Below are 14933 nucleotides of genomic sequence, written 5' to 3'. Positions count from 1 at the left end.
TTGTTAAAATAATAAAAGTATATTTTTAAAAATTACATTTAGTCTCCTGTTAATATTATCAGAATCTTGACAGTGCTGTAAATCTAGCCTCAGCTGAATGGATACCAAGAAAAGTATTATCATTTATAATTATCAAGGTTAAAGGCATGTAATTGGAACCTATAATAAGATCATTATCTGCCTTGAAATAGACCATAATACAAGCTCCTACAAAGATCCAATCACTGACTTTTAGTCAGGTTTCCTACTTCAGGCTGAGTCTTGATTCTCTGTAATTCAAGAATCTCTACTCCATCCCTGTTAGCTCTTTCTGAACTGGCAGCCTGTTCAAAATTTGTTTCATAAGATGCACAATGGTTTAAAGAATGATCTAAAATGTAATCTATGGTTACTGTTAAAATCTTAGTATCTGCATTTCTCAACGTAGCAAGTCTATGACTGGAACATAAACAAGGATCAATCTAGCTTGGAAGAAAACCTGCAATATACAGTAACCCTTCTTGATACTAGAAGTTAAGGTTTGTTTTTTTTAAAAAAAGCATCTGTCTATACTTCCAGTAAGATAGGAGATTCACATATATTTTATCTCCATGAAAATTCATTGGAGATAAAGTCTCCCCAGTTTTATACATTTTGTAGCTGGAAAAGTACTTATAACTCCTTGAAAAGAGGTGAAAACAGTAAGTAAATCCCGTAGTAGCTATGAGAATCACAAAATCTGTAAAAATAAATCAATCCCATCATCCATTGATGAGAAATTGGTGTGATACAATTTAGAATGCAAATTAAAAGGGATTAGAAAATCGACCAGACAGAATGCCTTTGATAAAATAGGGTTGTGAAATTTAATATACAATGGGCATTCTCAGGATAAATTATTTACAGCCATAGTTTTATCTCTACCTATTTAAAGTAAGTTTGGTCTCAGGCTCTAGGCACCTGCGGAGGTTAAAAATCCAGAATACTGAAATGATAAATTAGTGCAAGGGATCCTTGGTTTTTTTGTTTTTTTGTTTTTTTCTGAGAGCACAGGTGAAAAAAAATCATTTTCTGGCCAAACAAGGCTGACTGTTGAACAAACGGACAGCATGATCAAAATTCAGGGGAAGACAGAGAACCAACGGAATAAATTCTATTAACTACATTTCTTCTGCCTGTAGTTTTGACGGAAGATCGTGAAACCTGGGCACCCAAACACTGAAGAATCCCCCAAATGTGGATGTTCTTAACTATTATTCTTAACTATTTGAGAATCTTCTTAAAGATCATTGTTGGAATTGATTACAAAATCATTATTAATTGTTATCTACTACCTCTATCTATTCGCAACCCTGGCAACCAAATACTTAGCCTCAGCCTCCCAGGTAGCTCCACAAGCTTTTCCTAAACAAGGAGATATGCGGGGGGGGCTTGCAGCTTTTCTCAGAGGTGGGGAGATCTTTTGACCCTGCTGGCAATTTCTGGCCACGTGGCCTCACTGTCCGGCTTTCTCCAGCTGCAACCCTGCCGGGACGTCCTTGCCCCAGCCTCTGCCTCACCTGCCAAGGAAGCTTCTCCTGCTATAAATGCCACAGGAAGATCTTCATTTAGGTAATTTACAGCTTGGCTTGTCCCAAGGGAATATTATAAACTTCCTGGTTTATGCCTCTAGGATGTCCTGGGCCTGGGCTCAAAGGCCTCATAACCAGAGGCAGTTAAAAGGGGGCTCCTTTGATACAGGTGAGATGAACCAGGTGGTTTGGCCTGGGGCTGAGACCCAGGTAGGTAGCCATGGCTTTTGTTTCAGCCACAATAAAAGATTATGGAGCCGTTTGTCTTTACTTGCAGATTCGCCTCCAGATGCAAGATATGCTGCTCCTGCAGGGCGGGGGAGGGAGTTTACCTGGGCTGCTGTGCTTGGGGTAGGTAACCGGAGGTGAGGAGAACAGGAGCCTCCATAAAGCAGCCAGGTTTGCACTTCTAGTACTCCCCTTGCCTGGGAAAAGTTCCCCTTGCCTGGGAAAAGACACAGGAGGCCATTCTCCTCCCCAGCAGGAACAGGAGGGTGAGGGCCTGGGATCGGATTCCGCTTTTCTGCAACTTTTGTTCCCTGGCAGGAGCTGCATGTTGACAACAACCTGATCCTCTGCATCACATCAGCAGCGAGAAGCCCAGCGTCCTGCGTGCGCTTTGGTTGCAGTCGAACTGGAGGCCTCTGCCTGCCATTGACCCGTGAGGGCCATTCAGGCACAGGGAGAGGCAACCCAGGGCCCCTTCGGCACCGGAGGGACAGAATCCCTAAGGGGGAGCCAGTGGCCCAGAGGCTGCTGAAGACGGCTTCCGGGCTCCCTCCGGCTGAGCTACGGAGGGCCAGATGTGGAATCCATGGAACATCTGGGAAGCCAGACGCCGCCCAGACCGGCTCCAGACGTGTCTTCGATATGCAGCTGAGGGAAGGGAACCCGAAGGAACGTGCAGAGGTCGTGCAAGGAACCCCACCCAGGCGCCTCCTTCGCTTCTCTCCTGCTCCATGCCTGTCGTGGGCCAAGTGGCCAGCTGCCACGGAAAACAAGCGTTGATGTGAGGATGTTCCCCAGTTAATGGAAAGCGAACCCTTCCCCCTGTGATGAGACCCATCTAAGAATAGTCACACCTGAAAACCCAGAATAACAAAGTAGGGAGGGGCCCTGGAGGTCTTCTAGTCCAACCCACTGCTGACACAGGAAACCCTATATCCATGATGGCAACCTATGGCACACGTGCCACAGGTGGCACGCAGAGCCATTTGGGCTGGCACGCGAGCTGCAGCCAAACTTACCTCACTGCACATGTGCACTGTGCCTCACACCTGATTTTTCAGCTGGTTTGAGGCCTTATTTGGCCTCCCAGAGGCTTGAGAGAGGCTTCTGCAGGCTTTGGAGGCTGAAATCTAGCCCCGTTTTGTCACTTCTGGTATTTTCGGAAAAAACAGGAAGTGATGAAATGGGGCTAGTTTTTGGCCTACAAAGCTTGTGGAAGCCTGCAGGTGCCTTCCTTAAGCCTTTGGGAGGGCGAAAAAGGCCTCAAACTGGCTGAAAATCAGCTGTGAGGCGCAGTGCAGGTAAGGGGGGTGGGTGGGTTGCATGCTCATGCGCAGGGGATGCAGGGGGGCGCACATTGCCTTCTGGGTGCTGGCCTGCGAGCGAGCGAGCGAGCGCAAGCACGCACACAATTTTTGGCACTGGAGCCCAAAAAGGGTCGGCCACCACTGCCCTGTATCATTCCAGAGAAGTGCTTGTCCAGCCTCCTCTTAGAAGCCTCCAGGGATGGAGACCCGCAGCTTCTGTGTCTCCCGGTTCACTGTCCTCCCTGTTCCTCCTCAGTTGAAGGTTGCTTCTCTCCTGAGTTAGTTTCCCTCCGTTGCTTCGTGTCCTGCTGCCTTTCTGGGGCTTTGGAGACCAGGTGGGCCCCCTCCTCCTCCTCTCTGGGGCAGCCCCTCAGGTACTGGAAGGCTGCCATCCTATCCTGTTCTGGCCTTAATTTTAGCCCAACATTCTGTAAACATCCAGATTATTCTTCTTTTGGGTGACTGAGCCGCCTTTGAGATTTCTGTCTGAGTAATTTTGACTGGGAGCAAGTTAAAAGTTCTGCCATGTTATCTTTGGGAAGGGACGGCCTTGACCTGTGAAAGTCCCTGGAAAGGAGGGGGGGTGAAATGGGCCAGCAGCCCAACGGCTGAGGACTCCGAGCCGCATGTTTGCCTCAGAGCTTCCTCGGAACAATGAGCCCCACGCAGGCATCTCCATCCATGCCAAAATCCAAGGGAAACTCCTGGATTTTGCGATTCCTTTGCACACCAAGGGCCACTGCTGCCCCCTAGTGCCGAATTCTAGTGCTGTTTCTTTTGGTCCAACCTTACTGAATATTTCAAGAACTTGGAAGGGATGTAAAACAAAACATAAAGCCATTTCCAAGTCCAGCTTAATATCTGAGGGCCAACTAGGCAAATGCATTCAGCTGTCCTAGCTACATTAGCCATGCGATGCTTGACATTGCCTTTTCTGGACACTGGAAGCTTAAATACTCTTCCTGGGAATGGGTGTCATCCTCAAAGATCTCTGCCACCTGTCAATCAGCACCTTCTCTGTGTACAGAAGTGACCCAAATTAATGGCCCAAGCAATATGGCTTCCCAGGTTTGTGGAGCAGCTTTGCAAATGAACTGGGAGGGATTGGCACGCAGGTCTTTGTAAATGAAGATGTTTTTATACGTCCTTTCATTATTCTTTGTCTCACTGATCTTGAGCCCCCTGACCTTTCCCGGGGTCATTGCCCTGGATCTGGGTCAGCTCTCAAAGTGAGCCAAGCTCTGAGGGCTAACAAAGCAGGGGACCTTATAGCACCCCAGACAAACTTTTCTTGAAAACCTCCAGCAACGAAGCACCCACAACTCCAGGAGGCTGTTCCGTTGGGCCGTTGGGAATTTCTCCAGGGAGGATCGCTCTCTTTCCACCCAGAACAAACCAACCGCCTCCTTTTGACTGGAAAGCAAGGAAGCGCTGCTCTGTGAGCGCAACTATAAGTCCCTGCGCAGACTTACAAGCGAGGGAGCCAGGCGGGGCTGGGGGGACCAGGAGATTGCAGAAAGTGGAGGGGCTCTCAGAAGCAACGGGGGGGGGCTAGAGCCCCCTCCCACCCTCCCAAAGCAACGGCAGGTCTTTCAGAGAGGGAAAGACGAAGGGAGATGTGGGAGATTCGGACGGTCTTAACCCCAGGGGCGAGCTGGTCCTGCTAAGTAATCCCCAAATCATTTGCTTAACCTGCCTGATCCTTCTAGGAAATCCCAGGTTTATTTGCTTCACAACGTTCTCCTCTCCCAGAGGGTGAAGGGAGGCATGAGAGCATCCACTGCCCTCGACACGAGGCTAAGCAATCGGGAAGGCTGAGCAGAGGAAACGGAGGAAGAAGAAGAAGAAGAAGGACCGTTGGGTGGGTGACCGTGAAGTACCAGAGCTCCTGATTCCGGAGGAAACTTTAAAAGAAAAAGAAAGGCCAGTCAATGGATCCGATCGTTTATTTCTCCTCCTCCTCCTCTTTCCAAAGTCTGGAAGTTCCCAAACAAACGCAGACAAAGGATAATTCTGCATTTTCTCCTAGAAAGCCTCACTGATTGACAGCATTTGATATAGCAAAGATATATCATGGGAATTGCTTTCCAGAAACGTCCCTCTGCCTCCTGGATATTCCTCTCTCCAAGGAGATATTCCTCTTCGGCAAGGCTGCCCATTGCTCGGACTGGACAAGGTCTCTCCTCCAGTGGCTGCCAGAGCCACGGCCTGAATAAGGAAACACCGCAGGGGACGTGGCAGGGACGCGCGGTGAAGGGAGCAACCAGCCGGGATTCTCGGCTGTTGGCCATGGCCAGAGACGCCTCTGCCTTCCACCTCGGCTGCAAGAGAAGAAGAGCTCCTTCGTGAGCCCCCTGGGGCATCAAACCTGGGCAGAAAGGATGAAGGCCGTTTCGGACGTGCTCTCCTTGGCCAAGGAGCCCTCCGGCTCTCCTCGGAGAGGCAGCGCCATCTCCTGGGCCTGCTCCTCAGAGTCAGCGGGGCTCCTCCTAGACGCAACGCTTGAGGGGGCCAGGAAGGCGACTGGCCCTTGGCAAGCTTGGAAGAAGCTCCCCAGAGAGGCAGCAAGGGGGCTGGATTGACGGTGGGAGGAGGAGGTTTGCCTCCGGCTGTCTCCAGGCCTTTCACCTGCAGCCTCGTCACGAGGGTCACCGCTCTCTTCTGGTGGCCCATCTCCCGTCTCTTCTTTCCGCTGCCTACTCAGCAGGAAATAGGCTAGACTGGTGAGGATGAGCAGGGTGCCTGGAAGAGGAGGAGGAGGGAAGGAAGGAAGGAAGATGAGGCTATCCCGATTAGGATAAAACAAACGGCAGAATATAGAGGGAGGCCCATTGTCCCATCTAGCAGCTCAAACTATTTGCTTCTCCAGACAATCGTTTTGATCTTGGATTCCCTCCAATAATGTCCGCATATTCCTTTTTTTTTAAATCAGGACTTCCTGAGGCTTAATCAACTAATCCCTTCCATCTGTTTGCAGGACGCGTGGAGAGAAAGCCTCACTCGGGGTTTCTCTGCCGGGGCAGTTTGAAGAGGCCAAGCATTCATTTCTCGGCCGAAGCCCCTCTGCTCTGGCCATGGCCTGGGTGGCCTCCCCGCTGTCCCCGGAGGCCTTTCCCCTCCGCAGAGGGTGGACCTGGGCGCCCTCCCTCCCACCCTCCCTTTAGCAGGAGGTTTCTGCACCCTCCCTCCCCTTACCTGGGAGTAGGACCTGCCAGACGTGGACAGGGCTGAGGAAGCAGGCGACGGAGAGCAGGCCGTAAGCCAGGAACTTCTGGAAAGCTCCCCGGCGTTTGGCTCGGAGCCGGCAAGCATCCACCCGGGATCCCCTCAGGGGGCTGCCAAGAGGGAGGGAGAGGGGCTGAAGCTGGAAAGGTCTGCCCTCCCCCCACCCGCTATCCTCCCCAGCAAAAACTATTGGGCATTTTCAAGAGCCGGGGGGCTCAGGAAGGGGGGGTCAAGGGGGGGCTCCTCTCTCCCCTCCCCGCATTCATATCACTGCCTCCAGTGCCTGGTATCGACCCCTCTGGTCCCTCCCGAGGCTGAATGACCCTTTGCGTGCCCCCCCCCACCCCCCCCCCCACCCGAGGCCCTGCACCTGATGGGAGGGGCAGGAGCAAAACTCACCCCAAGCAGGGGGTCAGAAGGAGGCTGGCCAAGAAGGCCCCTTCCCAGAGAGAAACGGCCACCCCTGAAAGACTGAAGGATGGGGACCCGTTAAGGGAGGCCGGCCAGGGCCAAGCGGAAGCCGCCACCACCCTCCCCAAGCGGCCCCGGCTCCTTCTGCAGCCCCCCAGCCATTCCGGTGGCTCCTGCGGGCTCTCAGAGGCCCCGAATGCCCAGACCGGGTGCCAGGACAGGAAGGAGGCTCCGGACCTCCCGTCTCCGCCAGCCTCCTAGGGAGAAAAGTTAGGCAGACCTCAAGTGACAGAAATTCAGTCCTGGGGGGGGGGGACCTCAACCTATGACCATAATGGAACCTGCAGGTGCGTGACAGTCATCAAGTGGGTACCCCTACTTCAGCTTCATCACTTTGAGTGGTTTTAAGTTCCAATGGTTGCTGAACAAGCTCTTTAAAGAGAGATCCAACCTGGAACTAAGGAGGAATTTCCTGACAGGTGGAACGATGGACCAGGGGAACTGCTTGCCACCAGAAGTTGTGGCTGCTCCACCCCTGGAGGCTTTCAGGAAGAGGCTGGACAGCCATTTGTCTGGAATGGTGTAGAGATTCCTGCCTGAGCAGACGGGGCTGGACTAGAAGACCTCTGAGGTCCCTTCCAACCAAATTATTCTACTTTCTCTGTAGCCATATAATGCTCACTAAGTGAAGACCACCTGTTGCCTTTATCCACGGGGGTGGGGGGAGAGATTATTGAGCTTTATTCTTGTTTCTCTGTGTTATGTAGAACATGAACAATTGCGGCTCCTTGTCAGAGTAGATCTAAAGTAGACAGAAAGAGAGAGGGAAGCCTTCACTTCTTCCCATTAATCTAAGGCTGCGTTTAAGTTCTGGATAACATCACGACACTCAAATTTTAAAATATGCTTTCACATTAAATCCACAAATGGATTCCCACGGCTGTTTTGAGATGGAGGTCTAAACGGAGCACCATTAATGTAACTAATGGGGAGGGGGATGATGCATTGGGTCCAACGTGTGTATTCCCACATTTAATCAATCTTGGAAGTCGTGGTGGATCTCCCTCCCCCACCCCCCTCCGTGATTTGGCCACCCCACCACCCACTTTTAGTCTCCCAGAAGGCCACCGAGGCCTGGCTTTTTACAAAGACGAGAGGAGAGGAGAGGAGAGGAGAGGACGGGACGGGATGAGAGTATTTGAGTTTGCTGTGGGACATCCTAAGGGGAAGATTACAAAAATTTTGCTTTTGTTTGAATGTTTTATGATCATGTGTTATAGTTAGGGTTTTGCTGCTATTTGTGAGCTGCCTGGAATTGTTTAAGATGGGCAGCCACACAAACCTTTACATAAATAAACCAGATCTACACAATTTCAGCAGAAAGGCTGCATCTGTGAGGAGTTTTGGAAAATTCCCGTTGCAAAGTCAGCAAAGTTGTTTTCCACGGACCAGTCGTGGCTCCGGGAGTGGAGCAGCACACAAACTTCACCAATAAAATGAAAATAAAATATATTTGGTCCCATCTCTGGACATTCCAGGATTAAAGGAGCTGAATGAAATGGATGTTTTTTACATAATTTTAAGAAAAATGACATATTGTTGTGAATCGATACGAGTTTCTTTAAGTAATGTGAGACATGAGATCATGATGAGGTTAATACAACAGAATTTTTATTTTGCTTGTCTTAATTGCTACATTTTGGGCTCAAATCCACAAGAATATTAACTTAATATGAGTTCATTGGAGATGCAGAGGTTGGCTGCACCCCCATTGTTTTCAAACTTTCAAGACGTCAAATACTTTTCATGCCTGGAGGAGCCATCAATAACATTTAACATTGGGGGGATAAATCTGTATCACATTCACAGCAACAGATATTTTACTTGTCAATATTTACATCAGAACTTTTGCTTTGGACAACATGAAGAGGGCATTTGGAGGTGGTTTTGTTAGTGATCTTATTTTTTGCTTTGCAGCCCTTTAATTTTGATGTTTAGTTATATTGTTTTGGTTTTATTTTTCTCTTTTGTTAGTATTTTTTGTTTAAAAAAAGACCAAGAATGTGGAGGGATCATGGCTGAAAGGTTTAAAACAAACCTCCCTGTTCTTATGTAGCAATTGGCTTATGTTTGATTTAAAAAATAATAAAGCACAGAGCAGCTGGAAACATACCAGTGTTGTTCCAGAAGGAGGAGGGGGGGAAAGAGCCAGGCCGGCCTCAGAACCAGGCGGTGGCTGTGAGTGGTGGTCCTGCTCCCTAAAGTGGTGTGGTGGGTGAGCCGGATGGAGAAAGAAGGCCGGGGTGGGGGGGGAACCCCTCCTGCATTAGAAACACAGAGAGAAGTTTTTGAAGGAAAGGAGGAGAGCGGAAGCTCCTGAGGAGGGAAAATGGGCTGCCTCCCTCCCAGCCCTGAAGGCTTTGCAGGACTCCTAAAACCCTGGCAGGTTTCGTCCTCTTGGCTGGAAAGAACCTCCTTGAGAAGGCTGCTATCATCATCATCATCATCATCACCATTCACTCTTATTTATGTATTATTATTATTGATTATTCACTGACGTGCAACCTGAGGGAAGCCCAGGTGCTGTGAAGGGAAGCCAGAGAGAGAGAGAGTTAGGGCGTGAATGGCTGGATGGGGCCTCCTCTGCACTCGGAAACCCCCCAACCCCCCCCCCACTCACTTCCAGGAGGCCAGGAGAAGGTGGGCAGGGTCGCCTCCTGGGCTTTTGAGGGGACTCCGAGAAGCTTCAGCTTTGCAGACAAGCCCGGAATCCATTCAGAAGGGAGCCTTTTATTCTCCGTGCAATAATACGGGGGTTCAGAATGCCCTTCTTCACTTGATCATCCTTTAGAATAGCAGAGGCACCCCAGGCACGGCTGGGCGATGCTCCTCAGGAGAGGCACCCTTTGAGCCAAGGGCTCCCTCCCCTCCACAGGAACTGGGGCTGGGGTGGCAGGGAGGGGCTGGCAGAGTCATACTCACAGGAGGTAAAGAGCCAGGCTCTTGAACTGCCCCTGCAGAAGCGTCTCGATGCCCACAGCGAGGAGCCCTGGAGCGCAAGAGAAACACAGCAAGTGGGAGCAGCCTGGGAAAGGCATCACCTTCACCCTGCGGAGGCGTCACCCAGGCTTCCCCGGAGGAGGGGAGCCGCCCGTGGAACGAACACGGGGGGGGGGGCAAGTGACACAACTTGGATTGCTTTTATGGTATGTCACAGCTTGTACCGCACACCAAACTTCTCACGCCACATTCCAGCCATATGAGCCTTTAAGCTCCCCGGAGAAGCAACTCCAGAGAAAGGAACGTTGTCACCCACTTCATTGTGTCCGATTCAGAGACTGCCAGGACAGCAGCACCTCTGGCCAGGGTCTCCAGGGGTGCTTTGCCATTGCCTCCTTCCCAGGGCTGAGAGAAAGTGACTGGCCCAAGGTCACCCAGCAAAGGCCACAGTCGTTAAGTGAATCCCTTGTCCGGAAGGGGTGGAGAAGAGAAGAAGAAGAAGAAGAAGCCATAAATTGTGGTTATATAACCACGGGATGCTGCAAACAGTTGCAAAGGGAGGGCAGTTGCTGAACACCCAAAATGCTTTTTCTCCCCCTTCCCTTCTTTCCCAAAAAGTGTCTCGTGTCTCTTTCTGAGTTCAGCCCCAAAAGTTCCTCTGTGAAGCACCGGGGAAGAGGGGGGGGCGGTTCCACCCACTGCCCCACCAATCCTGAATCCCCGAGGCTGCCTGGGCACCGGTGGCAGAAAGGCCCCCGGTTTGCAGGGACTCATCCTGGAGGGTCAGGGAGAAATCAGCACATTTCAATAGCTGAACAAGTCCAGGAAGGATCAAATTTTACAACAAATCTCATTATGCAGCCACATTCTTCTTCACTCAACACCTTCAAATATGCCATGAATTAACCCATCAGATCTGGGAGCCAAGTCCTCGGCCCTCCATTTGCATCCCGTTTTGCACTCTTGGTGCTCACAGTTCATGGACGTTCCCATAAAAGGCCTGTCAGGGAGGGTACACAAATCACCAATTTACAAGAGGAGAAATGGCCGAGGTCACTCCCTGCCATTCTCCCAAGATTCCTCGGCCAGATGTTCTCAACCGCCTCCATTTCCCTCGGCCTCTTTCCTGAGCAGTGGGCACAATGCCAAACAATTGCACTCCAGTTAAGCCAGGGGTCAGGTCCGCTTTCTGAAAAGGCCTCTGGAGCCGGTGTGGAGGTCTTGGAAATAACATGCAGCTTTAGCTCTGCAAAGGCAGATTCCATGTATTATTGTTTCAAAGAATGGAATGGAATGGAATGGAATGGAATGGAATAGAATAGAATAGAATAGAATAGAATAGAATAGAATAGAATAGAATAGAATAGAATAGAATAGAATAGAATAGAATAGAATAGAATAGAATAGAATAGAATAGAATAGAATAGAATAGAAAATATACCATAGAATAGCATAGAATAGAAAATATACTATAGAATAGAAAAGATACCATAGAATAGAATACAATAGAACAAAATAGCAAGTATACTATAGAATAGAATAGAACAGAATAGAAAATATACTATAGAATAGAAAATATACTATAGAATAGAACAGAACAGAAAAAAACAGAATGGGTTATATTAGCTTCATGTTTTCTTCTAGTAATACTTCATGTCTAAATATATGGTTCTGTATACTTTTACATTCAATGACATTTCTTTTCCTTTTTTTACTTATTAATGATAGGTAGTTTTCCCTCTTCATTTCTGAGTATGAAAGGACAGAAAGAATTTAATTAACTTGGAAAATCCCACTGAACAAAGAACAAACCATCTTCCAAATAAGGTACATGACACCGGAGGTGGCATATTCAGCAGGTTCTGACCAGTTCTGGAGAACCGGGAGCAGAAATTTTGACTAGTTTGGAGAAGCGGCCAATCCCGCCTCTGACTGGAGATTTTGCAGTCTCCTTCCCCTGCCACGCCCACCAAGCCACGCCCACCAAGCCACGCCCACAGAACCGGTAGTATAAAAAAAATTGAATCCCACCACTGCACGACACCATTCTCCATTTATAGCTAGAAAGTTTTTTTTTTAAGTCTTCTCGGGGTCTTTTTAATCTTTTAAAATATTTCTAATATTAATATTCAATATTAGCACCCACACATTTTAGTAGTTACAAACGGTTCATGAAATGGAATTAAGACCTTCCCAAAGAGCAGCCCTAAAGTAAGTGATCATAGCCTTCCAGGTGTGGGTCCAGCACTCGATTACAAATCGCCTCACAACTAGAACTTTACCTTCCCTCGCTTGGCTTGGCAGAAGTTTCACAGACATGGCATGTCGTTATTGCACTGGAAAAACAAAGCAAATCGAAGCCATCGCTTGCCAGAGGTGCTCCTTTTTTTTCAACCTCAGAGGTCTAATCTCAGGGCTTCCACCTGCCTCCCTTCCGAACCAACAGAGCCCCAGCATGGAGCTCGGTGGCCTTGGAGCCACCCGGAGGGCTTTGTTGACATGGTGGCCAACTTTAGCCTGGGAACGGGGCAGGGGGGGAGCCCACCTCCGCTTCCACAGAACTGGCCCTGGTCCATGGCCCTGTTTGAGACCTGATGGTGTCTCATGAATAAATGTGGGCCTCGGACAGCGATCGCTCTCATCTGTTGCAGCTCATGTAGGTGGACTGTCTATGATGGTTTATTTCTCTTTGTTCCTTTGTCTGCCATGTTTTAAGCCATGTTTAAAGGCGATCAGTGAGAAGCACTTCGTGGGGGCAACCCCACAGGGCCTAACTCCCGCTCCGAGCCACACAATTGGTGCCGTATTTGGGGCGCTGAGTTTCTGCCTCGGTTGACCAGAGGTTGCGTGTAAACTCTCTCTCTCTCAGGATGAGGGAATGGTAAAAAGCACCGATACTTAAAAGGGCAAAGTTAAAAGAGCTGCCGTTTCTTTCGTCCCTTCGCGAGAGCCAAGCACTCATCGTGCGCCCATGGAACCTGAGGGAAAGCTCCCAGGCTGCACAGGTTGCCAGGAGCAACCCATCTGCAGAGAAAGGAGGGACGCTGCCCCCAGCAACGGGTCTCACCTGCTCCAGTCGAGATGCCCAGCAATCGGCAAAGATATTCCAGCACATTCCAAGCCACGGCTTGTTTCATGCTAGGGAGCCCTGCGGAGATTCTGAGGTGATCCCTCCAAGTCTGTTTGGGGCGATTCCAGGAGCCGCTGGGGTTGGGTCGAGCCTCCCCTCTAAAGCAAACTAGAAGCGCATTAATTCAGAGATCCACAACCAAGCGACACCCTCCTGGACCTCCTCGGACCGGCTAGAACCGCACCGGAGAGGCTCCTGGCGACCTCTTCATGCCGCCATTTATTCCGCTTTATTTCAGAGGGCAATTAATGATTACCGAGCAGAACAAATGCATCCCTTAATGCCTAAGGCTCTTTGGGTGGCACGGCAGGGCAAATCCACCCAACGCATGCCAGCGCCTGGTGGCTGTGGAGCCCAGAACCGGCAGGCAGATTAATTGCTATGGGAGGAAATCAGAGGCTTAAGGCTTCTCCCCCTCTGGCCCGATAGGTTGCTAAAAAGCTGAAAAGGCTACTGTGTTTTTGAGCAGGCCCTTCGCCCGATTCACTGTTCTCGCTGGGAGGAAATTTCTCCTTATTCCTAGGCTGCTCCTCTCTTTCATGACCTTCCCCCCCCTTATTTCTTGTCCTCCCTCTGGTGCTTTGGAAAATAGGTTGCCCCCCTCTTCTTGTGGCAGCCCCTCAAATATCGGAGTCACCCCTAGTCCTTCTCTTTCTTTGGCCAGACACGCCACGCTCTCTCCCGGACGATGGTCGTTCTGCCTGGGTGACCAATTGCAACCGTTGCACAGGTCACTCGCTGGGCCCCAGAGGCTGTTTGTGGTTGGAAAGACTTGACAAACTCAGGACCCGCATATCCTGGAGAGGCCCCTGAATGACGGGTCATACCTGCCTATCCGGGGGGGTTCTGGAAGGGATTCGGGGCCCTGCTCCAAAGGGGCGTCCTCCTCCCACCCCTTCCCCAAATCAGAGGAGGGCTTCCTCTGTGGAGGTTGAGCGAACTCTTCCAGAAGAGCCCCTGCCTGGTGTGGTTGGAGTCGCTCCTGCCTTGAGCTAACCGGATTGCATGCCTTTGGGGATTTGCAGCTCTTTGGATGCTGTGATGAGAATGTTATTGTTCTGTTGGCCGGGTTTACCGTTTTAATCCTTTTTACTGTAAACCAGGAGTGTACATCCCTTAGAACCGATTGCACTGAAGTGGGACGTAATCCTAAATAAATAGGGATAATTCGAAGTCACCCAAAGTCAAGCTTGACTTGAAGGAAGCTTCCCTTTTGCTAAGCACTGAAGTTCTTCTTGCTGACTTCCTGTCCTCGGTGCACTGGGGTAGATAGGTAGACCGGGGACTTCACACACGTCTTCCTGGTTTTCTTTAATTGGGCCCCTTGAAAGCCACCGTCCCCCTCCCTTCTAAAGCCCCCAAGCCTCTACCTGCCCCACTCGCTCAGGCTTTTGGTCTCCAGCCTGGCAGGATCCAGTTCAGGGCCCCCCTAATTCAGCTCCCAAGGCCCAGCCAAGCAGCTTTTCAAGAACTGCAATTCTTCTCCTGCCAGCAATCCATCATGGGGAATTCGCAACCTTTGCTCTCTGAAATGCTCTTTCTAGAGCAATAAATATCTAGCCAGGCTTTGCCCCGTTACATTGTTAGCTCCTTCCCAGGCACTTCACACCTAACCTGTTTTCCTCTCCCTTTTTCCCCTCTCCCCAGACCACGAACTAACAGATTTATTATTCTTTGAGATAACAAAGCAGGATTATTTTTACTGCAAAGACTAACGTGGCAACTCCCTTGGAAATTATTTATGGCCGGTGTTTTAATCCTGCCTCTCCCTCTGGGACCTCCCCTCACCCTTCCCTTCCCTCCAACCCATGTGTGTGTGTAAAGTGCTCTTTTCTCCGGGGCTCCTTTGTACCTCAGATAAACTACTAGACTATCATCTACCAAAGTTGAAGTGCCAGCAAAATCGGGCCATTTTTGAGCTGCCAGTGCACATTTGTATTTATTTATGCACCCTGGAAAGCAGAAGGAGCTTAGACCTAAGACAAGGCCCAGTTCGCCTACAGGCCGGGCCGGTTCAAGGGGAGGCAAAGGGGCCCTTCCCTTCAGGGGAGGCGGGCAGAGTCCCTCCCCAGAGGCGGCCAA

The 14933-nt window shown here is 50.0% G+C and overlaps 1 protein-coding gene across 1 annotated transcript; it reads right to left on the bottom strand.

Annotated features, from left to right (window-relative positions):
* Positions 1–5039: 5039 nt before the first annotated feature.
* On the bottom strand, positions 5040–14875 carry TMEM72 (transmembrane protein 72). The gene is made up of 5 exons (XM_026687214.2): positions 12789–14875; positions 9704–9770; positions 6710–6781; positions 6281–6420; positions 5040–5827 (listed from the first exon to the last, which is right to left on the bottom strand). Exons 1-5 carry the CDS (start codon positions 12856–12858, stop codon positions 5448–5450), a joined length of 729 nt encoding a protein of 242 aa, XP_026542999.1. The 5' UTR covers positions 12859–14875; the 3' UTR covers positions 5040–5447.
* Positions 14876–14933: the final 58 nt, after the last annotated feature.

This window comes from Notechis scutatus, chromosome 5 (assembly GCF_049901735.1).
Source record: "Notechis scutatus isolate UNSWTSFEM ecotype Mainland chromosome 5, rNotScu1.2, whole genome shotgun sequence".
NCBI lineage: Eukaryota > Metazoa > Chordata > Lepidosauria > Squamata > Elapidae > Notechis > Notechis scutatus.
Note: the sequence above shows the minus strand (reverse complement) of the source record. Positions and strands in the feature narration are given on the sequence as shown.

Excerpts from the sequence above, each read along its gene's own strand:
- TMEM72 (XM_026687214.2), bottom strand. The coding sequence starts at position 12,858 with ATGAAACAAGCCGTGGCTTGGAATGTGCTGGAATATCTTTGCCGATTG. Across the intron at positions 6,421-6,709 it reads CTTCTGACCCCCTGCTTGGG|CCCCCTGAGGGGATCCCGGG; the intron begins GTGAGTTTTGCT and ends CCCTCTTGGCAG. Across the intron at positions 5,828-6,280 it reads CTGGCAGGTCCTACTCCCAG|GCACCCTGCTCATCCTCACC; the intron begins GTAAGGGGAGGG and ends CTCCTCTTCCAG.